Below are 14,953 nucleotides of genomic sequence, written 5' to 3'. Positions count from 1 at the left end.
TAAGTAAACTTAAGAAGAACAATAGTGGGCTTGTTGGATCAAATCCACTAATAAACTGACGCTTTGAATAGCCCAGGCTACATTGGACGTGAGACTTTGAATAAACAAACTACATTTCCGACTGCAAGGTCCCAAATTGAAACAAGCAATAGGCTAATGGTCCCGATTTCAGAAGACGTGCCACACAGCTAGACAACAAGTGGCAGACAGAGAAACGTCACTTATGCTACCAAACACTGCTTTTGAGTCACATCGTTGCAAATGTCAAACGATCACAAAATGGCTTGTCTTCACTATCAGGAAAGTTATGCAATAAGCTAGGCCTATAGCCTTAACTCAAAACATTTGTTATGCCATTCTGATCTGTAGAAATCACATGCAGTCATGCCTAAATTCTGCTTACTGCACATTAATTATAGGCTAATATATATAGTATATAGGCCTATACATTATTGAATGCTTAGCTGAAATGATGTTTTTCCCTATCATCCTATTGTTAAAGCAGGCATACCTGCAGGCATGTAATCGGGCTACAGGTTTTCTACAGGAATGGCATGTTTGAACGGGTACTGCACTAGTTGTATAAACTTGCGATGTGTGCCGATCGAGTTGTTGGCGAAAACTTTAGCGTCAGCAAAACAACTGTGCACCGATGTGTGTATTCAGTTTGTTTTATTCTCACACGATGCAAATAAACCGTTTCCATCAACTTTATTCGCATTATACCCTATGCGCATCGAGAGTTAATCCACCCCCCTCTAGCGAATCAAATATAGATGCGCATTAGGATTTTTGATGCGCATTTCACGTATTTCCAACCGGGATTTCTTATTCGAATAGATTAAATGCGCATTAGGAAGTTGGATGGAAACACGCTAATTGTCTTGACCAGAATGCTAGAGACACAGAGTACAAAACTAATACCAAATGCTGCATGACGAAGCTGACAGGTCCATAACCTGGGCTGGCCAATGAATAACAGTGCACACAGGAAACAGAGTTTTAGTGAAAGCAGAATCAGGAAGCTCAGTTCAGAGTTGTTGGCTCGTACTACAGGAGTATGACGGTGGTGAACAAAAAAAGCAAAAACCACAGTAGAGGCACATGCACCAAACAAAGACACTGATGTCAATGAGATGCCCAAGGCCTCTACATAGGAGAGATACTCAACCTCCTTCGGGATGCAGTCATCTTTCTCAAAGTTCGACCAGAATTCCACTGGACACTTAATACATTCAATGGCATCTGATGAGACAAAACAGAGAGCAGAAACATATTCAAGAAGGAGAGAGGATGGAAAGAATAATTGTACTTAGCTAGTCAATGATTTTGGGGAAAAGTTATAAAAATGTCCCAAAAACCAATGACAAAAAGGTAAAAAAAAACACTTTTCTTGGTCCAGGGTGGCAGGACTCACTGCACACTGACCTAGGAGTCTGTACATAAAAATGCATGGACTTCCCTCTTCAACTGTACAAAGTATGGTCTATGTATGGTACTTAAATCTAATGCTTACAAATTTCACCATTTGCAATACATCATCTCGTTTAAAAGGGCTGTGTGTAGGTCTTTTAGTTAAACACATTGAAAAATGATCTAGGAGTAGTAACCAGTTAGCTTCAGATGGCTCTCTCTCATAATACCACTTTGTACCTCAAGGGTCACTGTACATGCAAGTCAATGAAAGAGTTCCATCACGAAAGTAATGGTGCACCCAATATTTAATTCTACACATAGCTCCTTTAAATTGTGTTATTTCAAAAAATATTCATAACTTTAGAATTACAATGTGAAATCACTTTGTTTAATTCAAAGTTCCAGGTGAGTTTGCTTTCTTCCAGATGGAATGTTTTCCCAGTGGGTTGTGATTCATCAACAACACCCACTGTTCTGGTCTTCATTGTGCCATCTGGCATACCATACCAGTTGAAGATACCGTAGATGGCCAAGGCATTACCAGTTTTATCAAAAGACACCTGATCCCCAAAACCTGTGGTAAAGTTCACTGACTGTAAGTAGTGAAGTAACTTCAGCCCAGAAAGTGAAAGAAAACAAAAGCAGAAAAATAAACTTTAGTGTCAGTTCCTGATATTATAACAATTACAATCATGATAAAGTGGCATACTTATGAAGGTATGTGTTGTGAAAAATAGTCTGATGTTAGCAACATGAAAATGAAGAAATATGTTTTTTTTATTTCTTCTTAATTCATTCTGTTTATCTAAATTCATATTTTTCTCTATGTAATTATATATTCAATATTTTCATATTTTAATTAAATAAGAATATGCTATATCTAAAACTAAAATGACAAACAATAGTAACATCAACTGATATGAAGCACTACTTAGCATTGCGCTCAGCCCTAACTTTATATGTTTTTGTGTCAAAAATGTGGAAGCACATGTGTACCTGCTAGGGTTGAATGTCATGAGGACTAGCACAGCTATTCCCTTTAAAGGGCCCTTGCCCAGGGACACAGCTCATCAGGTTGTGGAGAGAATGTGCCAGGGCATAGACTGCTTTATAGACATTGTAGGAGGGTCTGAGGTCAGACACATCGCTGTACGCCAAATCAGCTTTGCTCAGGTCCTCCTCTCCTGTACACACTCTTCCCTCAGATACGACCAAGGCCTCTTCTGGCTCAAACCTGCAGCTAAACATCTCCTGCCAGAATTTCCTCACCATACTGTTCTTATGGTCATTGTTGGGGCGAACACTCAATAGAAATTCTTTGAGTCCCTCAATCTCACCACGCCGGATGACAATGCCCAGAGTGCCTCTGAGAAAGGGGAGCATGCGTGAGGTAAGGAACAGTGGAGAGAAAGACCATGCCTCACTGGCAATCCACTGCCGTATCACGTTCTGTCGAGCTACCTCATCCATGAGTGGTAGAAGGTAAGCCTCGGTAGAGAAGACCACAATCACACGTGACGTAGATGTCTTAATCACTTGCATGATCTTTCTGATCTCCACCATATCATTGTCTTTCGGCAATACTTCTGAAAAGGCTATACAACCACCAAATGCAGTGACATCCTAATGGAAAGACTGAGCAGCATGTCGGCCATAGTCATCATCGCTATAGGTAAGACCCACCCATGTCCATCTGAAGTGCTGTAATATCCGCATCATAGTTCTCACTTGGAAGGCGTCACTGGGAATAGTCCTGAAAAAAGAGGGGTAGCGCTGTCTATCACTTAAGCAGGAACAGGTGGCAAAGTAGCTCACCTATAAAAGAAAAAAATATATAGTCATTTTATATATTACAGGGCAATTCCATGGAAAATTATGTTTTTTGTAACATCCATAACGCCAATAAAATGTGATGGTATGGTATGATGTGAATGATTACATGACATTTGAGCATTTACTATTTTTGGCTGAAGAATGTACATGAGAAAAAATGCACAAAAAATGAATGTTCATTCATACAAATGCCAAGGCATTTCACTGGCGTCATGGATGTGACAAAAAGTCAATTTTCTGTGGAATTGCCCTACATCAGTTATCATACATTTATTTTCAAAAAGCAACATTTCAAAATTGTGGGAAAAAAACATACATTGAGGATAGCTGATTGAAAGGGATAAAATTGGTACCCCATCTACCTCATGCAATATCCCCCTATATTTATACCATAATACAATTTTCCAGTTAGAATATATATTCATTAACAAATGCCAAGATACGTGTGTCTCATTAGAATAAGGATAAACTATTAATATATTTTGATCAATATATTGTAATGACACTTATGTTTGTTGTCTGAAGATTTCTTAATTATTACTGTGAGTAACCATATCTGTCGTGGTTGAAATGTAGTCAATACAAACAACTGGTGTGATAGACACATTTGTGGATATTAACACTACCAAATAATGCTTCTTTAGATCCAGGGAGACTTTACATTCCAACATGTAAATATTAAACACTAGCAAGCCAGGACATCTGTTACGCCAAAAATATTTACATATCATAGACATCTCATAGACATTTTATAGACATTGCATAGATGTTTCTCAACACAGTTTTTCAGAACATTGAACATGCAGTCCAGTGCCCAAGTGAATCTCGTTTTTAATACATTTGTTTCCACCAGCTCTTACCATTGGGATGCGGAACAGACCCATCACACCAGAAATGGCGATAGAGTGCGTCGACACAGAATCCCCCACGATTCCCAAAACAGAAGGCAGCCCCCTGCAGCTAGATGAAGACAAGAGTTTTTTGTGCTCCACTAATGAGAGCTGTTGCAGCGCGGAAGGCCACTCCGAGTTTGACACAGTTGTCATAAATGCTATAACCCAGAGAGATGTTGGGAAGCAGATGTGGATTTCGGTTCACCTCATTTATGGCAAATGCCATTGTTTGTGCGCACTTAAAACCCTGTACATCAAACCTGGCAGATGGACAGAAATACAATATTCATCAATGACATCAATATGATAACACAATAATAACTAGATGTACCGCAGAGCGGTACAAAATATGACCGCCGCCCAGTCCAGCACGTTTTCCACAAAAATAAGTCACGCTGAAAGGCATATATGATTCTAACTGTCTCACTGAATTGCAATATGCACACTCAATTCTCACTGTTATCTGCTAGACAACAAGTACCAAAACATGATTAGTTCATAGATTTCACATGTAATATACATTTTATACAACCCCACCCCCATCTTGCCTGTTCATAATTCTGAGAAATTCTTGAATTGTGTGCATGTGTGCGTGTACATGTTTATGTGTATGTGTGTGTGGGTGGGTGTTTGTGTGTGCATGTGTGTGTTTGCCTGTTTATGTGCCTGTGTGTGTGTATGTGCATGCATGCGTATTAGGGATGCACGATATATCGGCGGCCGATATATTATTGGCCGATAAGTGAAAAAAAGAAAATATTATTATCGGTCCGATAACAGAATTCTGGCCGATAATTTGCGCCGATATTTTTTAAAGTCCTAATTTTGGCCTACGTAAGGTCCGTCTGGCTACACTGAGCTACTTGAGCTTGGTTGGCTATACTTTTTCCTCAATATAATGTCAGCGGTGTGAATGTAACAAAATCTGTGGATATGCGTTCATTTGGGAATCTGTGCATCTCAAAATCCTCTCGTGAATGATCCGCCATTTAACCTTACCAGAGCGGAGCTCAGCCCTATCTAGAGTCGTCTTGTGCTGATGTGTTTGCACTTTACCGCGCTGGTTGGGGAAACAAATAAACAAACTCGTTAGTGGGACGAGTACATAAGTAGGCCTAGTTCTAAGTTGTGTTTTAGTATTATATTTGCATTACTTTAGCTTGGGTTTTGTATTATTACCTAGAAATATGCTAACCATTCCTGCTTCAGTTCCAGACAGGTCATCATAATAAGTTATTAAAACCTTCGGGGCTAACCCCTTTCATTTCTGCTGCAGCAGGTTGTGCGCAACAGAGTAGCCTAGACGGACATAAGATACAGTCTGAGGAGTTGCAGCTTTATTCAGTTACCCGCAGTTGAAACTAAACCTAAGTTTCCCTCACAAACTCTGATTTGGTCGCTATACTGTAGCTTATTTCCAGCTGAGCCGTTTATGAGTGTTCACTCCTAAATGAAAACAATTCATACTCTCTAGCCACTCACTCGCAATTCACTGACGTCAGGTTCACTTAAAGGAGCCACACATACTGTAGGGCTAGGCTACTGTTATGTTGACTGCTGTACTATTAAGGGCTATTATCAGTTCTGTCCATCATTTGGTGGTAGGTAAAATTACTGCAATACAATTATGCTTATTAAATGCTTTCACTTTTCACAATTTCTTTTCAAGAGTAAAATTATCGGTTATCGTATCGGTATCGGCCACAACAAACCAATAAATATCGGTTATCGTTATCGGCCCTAAAATTCCATATCGGTGCATCTCTAATGCGTATATATGTCTACTGTGTGAATATGTGTCATACGTAGGATTACTGTGAATGTATGTGTGTGCGTGTGTATCTGTTTATGCACATGTGTGCATATGGAATGGGTTTACATGACCCCTGGAGGCAAACATACGCAAAAAATTGGTCATCCTAGGTCTTTCAAGTATTTGAAATGAACATGATTTCTTAATGACTAGTGACATATCAGGGCCATTTTATGATTAATTGAAATACATTTCTTACATAATGTTCCTTTAAATGTATTCCACTCACGTTGACACTTGCTGCTATCAACACCCGTAAGGCAGCAGGCCCAGACAACACCCCAGGTCGTGCGCTGAAGGACTGCGCTGAGGAGCTTAAGGATGTCTTCACAGACATCTTTAACACTTCCCTGAAGCAAGCCATCGTCCCATCATGTTTCAAAGCTGCCACCATCATACCTGTGCCGAAGAAAACTGCTCCATCCTGCTTCAATGACTACCGCCCCGTGGCACTGACACCCATCATCATGAAGTGCTTTGAGCGGCTTGTCATGGCACACATCAAATCCATTCTCCCCCCCACCCTGGACCCCTTCCAGTTTGCATACCGAGCCAAACGGTCCACAGAGGATGCAATCTGCTCTGCCCTCCACCCAGCCCTCACCCACCTGGAAAAAAGAGACTCATATGTGAGATTGCTGTTTATAGACTTCAGTTCTGCATTCAACACCATAATACCACAACAACTCATCTGCAAACTTAACAAACTGGGACTCAGTACCTACCTCTGCAACTGGCTACTGGACTTCCTCTGTCAGAGGCCTCAAGTAGTACGTGTTGGCAATAATATCTCAAGCAGCATCACACTGAGCACGGGGGCCCCTCAAGGCTGCGTGCTCATTCCGCTGCTCTTCACCCTGCTGACGCATGACTGCACTGCAACCTACAGCAACAACCACATAGTGAAATTTGCTGACGACACAACTCTGGTGGGTCTCATCACCAAGGGCGACGAGACTCAATACAGGTTGGAGGTCGACCTTCTGACCACGTGGTGCAGGGACAACAACCTCCTGCTGAACGTCAGCAAGACCAAGGAGATTGTTGTTGACTTCCGGAGAGGTCACACCCAACACCTGCCACTGACCATCGACGGTGCTGTGGTGGAGAGAGTGAGCAGCACCAAATTCCTGGGGGTGCACATCAGTGAAGACCTCTCCTGGACCACCAACACTGCATCACTGGCGAAGAAAGCTCAGCGCCGCCTGTACTTCATGCGAAACTCAGGCGAGCAAGTGCTCCACCAGCCATGATGACCACATTCTACCGAGGCACCATTGAGAGCATCCTCTCCAGCTGTATCGCTGTGTGGGGCGGAAGCTGCACTGAATACAATAGGAAAGCCCTGCAGCGCATAGTGAACACAGCTGGAAGGATTATTGGTGCTTCACACACCCTCCCTGAAGGACATTTACACCTCCCACCTCACCCGCAAGGCGACCACAATTGTGAGTGATGCAAGTCACCCCGCTCACAATTTGTTTGATCAACTGCCCTCTGGGAAGAGGTACAGAAGCCTGCACTCCCGCACCACCAGACTCACCAACAGCTTCATACACCAGGCTGTTAGGATGCTGAACTCTCTCCCCCCTCCACCCTCAGCTACATAACATCCTGGACTTTGGACCCACAATGGCTGCCTTGCACTACTCCACTTGCACACTTTGCAACTTGTTGTTGTTGTCCTGTTGTCCTGAAAACACTTCTGAACACACTTCTGCTGCTCTTACATAACTTGCACCACTATGCCACTTGCATACTTAGGTCAAACAGAACTACCTCAGCCATTTATTGGCCTGACTTTTGCACTATTATTATGTTGACTGTCTACTGTATGCACAATTGCAAATTTTCAACTCAAATTTTGCTGCTCTTATTTTCTTAATTGTATGTGCCTTCTTATTTTTACTTTTTATATTGTTTACTTGAATGTTATGTTTGTCTGTGGACCTAATTGGTAAAATATGTGTTGTCTCCACCGTGGGATAGTGGGAAACGTAATTTTGATATTTTTGTATGTCTTGACATGTGAAGAAATTGACAATAAAGCAGACTTTGACTGGAGAAACTCAACATGACACCTCCACCTGTTTAGTGTTCTAAAGACGTCAAATAGTCCGCTATAGTTACCAAATTCATAGCCAAAGAGCCAGAAGGATTGGACGCATGGATGGCTATAAAAGCTGTGCTTTCATTATACGACAAAATAGATGTATAACCCTTGAGCCAGCTCCTTACTATGTGATCTCAATGGCAATGCAGCGTTTGTTTGCACCTCCAAAAACATGGCGTACCTGGTCGCAAAACCCCCCACAAATACCCGTATGTTTGTGTGAAAGAATGCTGCTATATGCTCTGCGGGTAAGGCTTTTAATGTCATTGGCTAATTGTCATAGCGGCTAGCCATGTCTTCTGTATCTGTTATTCAGTTCATTCCAAAGGAGCTCCGGTCTTGTAAAACTGCCGCTGGAGAGCACCCACCAGTGTGTCATAGTTCTGTCTGTCATTTACATCTAAGAGCAGCAAGCATGCTAAAGCCTCGTCAGTAAGGCACATAGCCGTAACATCTCTCGCAACCAGTTTGTGATTTAGCAAGCAGGTTGAATTGTGCATGAAAAGCTTTCCAGCTCACCTTCCCGTTGTGCTCGGAGTTTTCACGGAGTAAGCTACCGCTGTTACTGTGGATCGGGCGCTGCCATCTTTGTTTGTATCTGCCTCCCTCACTAGAGGTGTTATCGGTGTCTGCGTCCACCTCCAGTTTTGGCTTGCGAGCATGCCCCCCAATTGTGCATGCCCCACGCCCACTAAAGCCAGCCTCTGAGTGTGGGTTGGCCCGAAGGTGGGTTCTGCTGTCCTCCAGCAGTCATAGCTCCCCTCCATTCAGTGGCTCTGGCCTCTGGCAATCTGCACCATAGAACTAGCTTAAAAAAAACTATCTGGCGGGTTTCAGGAGATCAAATAGGCCTACAAACCGAAACTAAAAAACAGGCCTCTATTTGAGACCGGCCTTTATTTATCCACACCAGGAGTGTAAAAGAGACAGGCATCTAGACAGGCTTTTACTTGAATTTTTACAGTAAGCGGGTCGGATCGCGGGTCAGGTATCATTTTGTCTTAATTAATATCCACGGTTTGAGTTCAGTTAAGTTGCGTTGATTTAAATATCAGACGAGCGCGGGCCGCTTGTGACTTGACCCGCGCACCACTGACACACACAGAATTGGCAACATTTTCACCTTGATCATGTATACCAGTGGTTCTCAACCTTTTTTGAGCAAACGCCCCCCTGACCTTACTTTGATCCTCTGGCGCCCCCCCCCCCCCCCCCCCCCACACACACACACACACACACACAATAAAAAAAGTAAAAAAACTACACCCCCGGGTAGGCTATAGGCCACTCACACTCATGCTATATTGCTTCAATAAAAAAACATTTCTGTGCTGTTTTGGTTTCTTCTGGAATTATAAGAAAATGTCCCTATGAGCCTATTTTATTATTAAGCAGATTTAGCCCACTGTTAGAAGCAATAGGAGACTGGTTGGGTAAAAAAACAAAACACTACCACATCAGCATTGGTTGTAATGATTTTTTTTTTTAAATCAATAGGAACATTAAATGTAGGCAACAAGACGTGTCATTTTATCATGGACAAAAATCAAGTGCACATCACGTGAACAACATATGCACATCGCAACAATCGAACCAATCACAAAACAGATTCTGCACTGTATGACCACTGAGCATAGTAAAATGTAGCTGGGATGGTAGAGGGGTTAGAAACCCATGAATGAAAATACCCTATTTATTTCAGGTAGCCTATTTTTGCACCAAAAATATGTGAAAACCATGGAAATTTAAAATGTAAAAAAAAAACACTTTCCCAGCGCCCCCCTAGGTTGTATGAACGCCCCCGTTGAGAAACCCTAATGTATAGGAACTTTGACATGAATCGGCTAAATCGCCTTGGAGAAGTGTGAAATGGAGAAGTGCACAAAATACCTCACTTCCTGTTGGGTGTGGCTAATGGAATGTACATATGAAAGTTGTTTGTATTGAGGAGTTACACACACTTACCAAATTTGGTTTGTGTAGCTGAAACTATATTCCAACCACAAGCCTCAAAGATATAAGGGGGTGCAAGGGAGTCCCTGTTCCACGCCTGGGGCCAAGCCATATTGGAGTGAACAATATGACACCTGTTGGGCATGTCAAATTTCATGAATTTTTGCCCAAGAGAACCACTTCAAAAACGGCAAAGTACGGCAGAATGGAGACAAACTACAATAACAACTCTTACAAAAACAATAGTCGAAACAACCTTCGAGCCTGCACCCTGTGGTGCTTGGGGCCTAAAAAAGATTTTGTAGCATATTAATATGAAATGTTTCATGGTTTATAGCAAATACCTTTTTTATATTTCATTGAAGACACACATCAATCATACATCAAATAACTCATTCATTCTGTCATATAACTGTGAGTTGAAAAGATGAAACAATTACTAATACTAACACCCAAACAAATGATGTTGCCTGTTGTTTATTTGGAGATAAATAGAGAAATCAGATTTCATACAAGGTATCAGAGGGCCTTTCACTGTCCTTTGCCCATTAACTGCTTCTTAGTATTTTTCTCTGGCCTAAACACAATTATAAAACACTTTGGGGCAAAAATACATGCAATTAAGCCAAAACTAGAAGCTAAGATGGCAAATATCTCCACAGCTACAGTAAATTTTCCGGGAGAGCTGACATAAGCTGGAATAAAAGTGATCCAGACTGCACAGAATATCAGCATACTGAATGTGATGAATTTGGCCTCATTAAAGTTATCAGGTAGCTTACGGGCCAGAAAAGCCAGGAAAAAACACAAGAGAGCAAGGAGACCAATATAGCCTAATACAGCCCAAAAAGCACCCACTGAACCCAGATCACATTCAAGAATGATTCTTTCCTTGTAAAGGGACATATTCCTTATAGGAAATGGGGGTGACAGTGTCAACCACAAAATGCATATTATAATTTGTACAAAAGTAAAAGCGACAACTGCCATTCTTTGCTGTGCAGGCCCAAACCACTTCATGACATTACTGCCTGGAAGAGTGGCTCTGAAGGCCATTAACACCACTATTGTTTTCCCCAGAACACAGGAGATGCAGAGAACAAAGGTGATCCCAAACGCTGTGTGACGCAACATACAGGACCACTCAGAGGGCCGACCAATGAAAGTAAGAGAGCAAAGGAAACACAGAGTCAGTGAGAAGAGCAGCAGGAAACTCAGCTCTGAGTTGTTGGCTCTAACAATAGGAGACATCCGGTGTCTGTAGAACACAGTAGCCACAATGACAGCAATACAGGCTCCTGCAATAGAGAAAACAGCTAATACAATGCCAAGAACCTCATCCCAGGACAGAAACTCAACTGGTTTAGGCAGGCATTCATCCCTCTGGGCATTGGGCCAGTACTCATCAGGACAGGAGACACAGTCAACAGCATCTGTACAGAAGACAATAGTGTGTGCTTACACTAGGCACAGTCAAATTTATCACTGCAATATTTCGGATGTCCAAGTAGCACAAGAAAACATGACAAAATTAGCTAAAAGAAGTACACTTGGTTTGTATACATGCACTGCAAGTACTGTACCTGTTTCATTGCTGATCTCTCCCTCTCCACATGGTATACAGTCATAGCAGCAGACAGGCCTGCCTTTCTGTACAGCCTTCCTGGTGCCTGGAGGACAGCTCTCACTGCACACAGACACAGGCACCTTCCAAAGACATAGGAAGACAGATTATGAACTTCTGGCAATAAATCTAGTATACAGAAAGTGTGACACATCATTTGAGGCCTCTACCTGTGTTTGTCCTTCCATCCAAGTGATGTTTTTGTGCATACTAAACTCATGACCTTTGGGTTGTGATGCATCATAACGGCCCACTGTCACAAATTCCATAACTCCATTTTCAGTGACTTGCCAGTTAACAAGCTCATATGTGGCAACAGGGTCCCCGTTAGCATCAAAAGAAACATGATTTCCATTTATGGTGAAATTGACCTTTTTAAGTTGCTCAAGAACCTTTAGAGCAGAGACATTCATATTTCTTCACACATAACAATGTAAATTCATATTTAGTTTCAGTTTAAATTCTATTTTATTATAGACTACTTTTGATGATATTAACAGAATACAATATTTACATGGATTTGAAAGCTAGCCTACATTCATTTGTACCCTATACTTTGTCACGTTGTGTTATTAGTATTATTGTTATTTAATTGACTCCAATATCCATTTTACCTGATCTGGCTCCAGGACAACTGTTCTGTTGCACTGAGATTCTGGCCTATCTTTGCATACAAGGCCATGGATAGCATGAGCTATAGCATAAGTGGCTTTGTAAACCATGTTAGTGATGCGCAGCTGCGAAGTGTCCGTGTAAGGAATCTGAATGCCATCTAGGTTTTCATTGCCGCTACATGGCTCAGCTGCTCCACTTTCATGGCCTGCTTGTGCCGAGAGCAGGGTGCAGTCAAATGCGTCTTCCCAGAACTCAGTGAGAAGTGTGGATTTGGACACTCGAGCAGGGGAGAGGTCCAGAAGGAAGTTTCGCAAACCAGGGATGACCGAACGCTCAATTCCGAAACCAATGGCTCCGGAACACAGTCCAAACCGTAACATATCTCGATCTGTTACCCACGACTCACTGCCAATCCACTGTAAGGATGGAGGGTTATGTCGCGATAACTCTTCTAATAAGATGCGCATGTCACCCATGGCAAGAAAAGCCACCACAACTCGTGCAGTAGAGCGGCGTATTACCTCTGCCACTATTTCTAATTTACTACGAGGATTTGTCCTGTAGTAAGCCACAGAATATTCTACACAGATTCCTTCACTTTTTGCAGCAGTCAGGAATGATGCCATCCCATTGTTACCATAGTCAGAATCACTACGAACTGCCCCAATCCACGTCCAGCCGAAATGTTTAATCAGTCGTGCCAGTGCGGCTGCTTGGTAGTGGTCGCTTGGTATAGTCCTGAAGAACGCAGGGTGCTGTGTCTTGTCGCTCAGACAGGCACATGTGGCAAAGTGACTAACCTGTAAGAGTTCGTGTAAAACAGTAAAATTAGACGTCTGTCGATTTCTGTCAGTATACATTGTAAAGAAAGCATTTAGGTGATGTTTTTGAGAGACATACATTCATATGTACACGATTTACTCAATGAATTTGGAAGCACCTGTGGAATTCCGAAAAGACCTAGAATTCTGGACAAGCCAATGGACGGTGTTGAGCCAGACTCCCCTACAACAGCTACAACGTTTGCTTTCTTGGGACAAGAGGTATCCATTGAAATATTAGGGGTCATCCCATTAGCAAACTGAAAAGCAACTTTCACAGCGACAGGTACAGCTGAACAAGAGTCATGTATTTCATACCCCAGGGTAATATTTGGTAGGATATCTGTTCTGTTATTAATTTCTTCTATGGCAAATTCCATCGTGCGAGCAAATCGAAGTTCTCGAGTGTCCATGCTGCAAAAATATATAACAGAAGAGGTTAATGAGGTTAATAAACAAAGAGACCTTTAAATGCTATTAGAATATTTCTTCCCATTGTAATGTACCTCCCAGCGCATTTTAGAGGCTCTGGCATACTGGAATAGTTGTGCTGTATTATATGCAGATAATAGTGGAATGAAAAAATCCCCCCAATCACAAAATCTCCATCCTTGAAAAATGCAGGGGGCTTGATAGCTCCTTGCAACCTACAATTTAAAGAACTCATGTCAGACTCCACAGTAAGCCCCGCTCCCCACAGGGCAACAAGGAGGGTGAGAGTCAGTGCCTGAGTGATCCACATCACAAGACTTACAAATACTCACAGATGAGAGCTATCTGTTTCAGGTTTAAATAACTTTGTCTTATATGCTTCCTCCCCCATGTGTCCTAAAGATGAATCACAAATTGGGGGTTGGGCTAGTTTTACCTAGGTTCATTAGTTCTTTATTGTTTGATCATGGCAGTTGTTTTGTGCAAATTGTCTTTGAAATTAATGATAATTCCTTTATGATTATTTTGCAACATTTATATTTATGATCAGCAACATTTTCTGTTATACACAACACATTCCACCAGGTTTATATCATACCCTTACTCATATAACATTGTGATTTACTGCTCTCGAAAGCCATATTCGACTTGCCATCCAACTATGACATTTGCCTTTTGTTAGTCTGTGACAAACCTCTATTTGCAGTATATTCTATCAATGAAACAAACTCTGTGACCTTGAGGCCTTCTAAAAGTGATTAAGGGGCCTAATTCAATTGAGGTGTCTAACAAATACATTTATTTTCTCAGCAATGAAAAATGAGTTTGACACGCCTGCACTATACTTTAGACATGGCATGTCAATTAAATTAAGGTAAGGTATGTAATGTTAATATTCAATGAAGAGAGAGAGAGAGTAGATTTTTACCACCACATAGTAGAGGGTAACACTCCAAAATAAGGTGCCATAATAAATAGCAAACTAGTAATTACCTAACCCTTTGTTAATATTTGTTAATTGTTACTAAAATATCTATTTGGCACAAGTTAATAGTTTTTTCATCATTAATTAAATATTAGTTGTTTGCATAAAATCTGTATGTTAATGTTTTAACAAATCTATTAACTAATATTGTATTAATATATGTTAATAGTTAACTAAATATATTTTTGACACTAATTAACAGTTATTATGACCGCCGCTAGCTTCGCTAGCGAAGCGGTCATATAGGGATTGTCAAAGTTTTTTTTTTTTTTTTTTTTTTTTTTCCCGTCATCTACTTCCTGAAATTTTGGTCAACGATACCCGGGGCACCGAAACACCGGGGCACATGAAATTTGGTGGGTATGTAGCCCCACTAGATTTTACGGAAAAATTTCGTTTGGTCCCCGGGGGCCACTCCCCCTCCGCGCTGGGCCCCCCGAAACCCAAAAAATGCA

General features: G+C 41.5%; 1 protein-coding gene and 1 pseudogene across 1 annotated transcript; both read right to left on the bottom strand.

Moving 5' to 3' along the window:
• Positions 1 to 875: 875 nt before the first annotated feature.
• LOC143122259 (extracellular calcium-sensing receptor-like) lies at positions 876 to 8,835 on the bottom strand (annotated as a pseudogene).
• A 1,717-nt stretch (positions 8,836 to 10,552) lies between these two features.
• On the bottom strand, positions 10,553 to 13,616 carry LOC143121553 (extracellular calcium-sensing receptor-like). The gene is made up of 6 exons (XM_076281968.1): positions 13,588 to 13,616; positions 13,201 to 13,495; positions 12,260 to 13,060; positions 11,816 to 12,037; positions 11,605 to 11,728; positions 10,553 to 11,454 (listed from the first exon to the last, which is right to left on the bottom strand). The coding sequence occupies exons 1-6, from the start codon at positions 13,614 to 13,616 to the stop codon at positions 10,553 to 10,555; spliced, it is 2,373 nt and encodes a 790-aa protein (XP_076138083.1).
• Between the last annotated feature and the right edge of the window lie 1,337 nt (positions 13,617 to 14,953).

Source organism: Alosa pseudoharengus, unplaced genomic scaffold (assembly GCF_046254945.1).
Source record: "Alosa pseudoharengus isolate Yale_2024_CS ecotype anadromous, Long Island Sound unplaced genomic scaffold, YU_APseudo_1.1 YU_APseudo_1.1_scf_13, whole genome shotgun sequence".
Lineage (NCBI taxonomy): Eukaryota > Metazoa > Chordata > Actinopteri > Clupeiformes > Clupeidae > Alosa > Alosa pseudoharengus.
The sequence above is the reverse complement of the archived record's forward strand: the minus strand, read 5'-3'. Positions and strand labels throughout refer to the sequence as shown.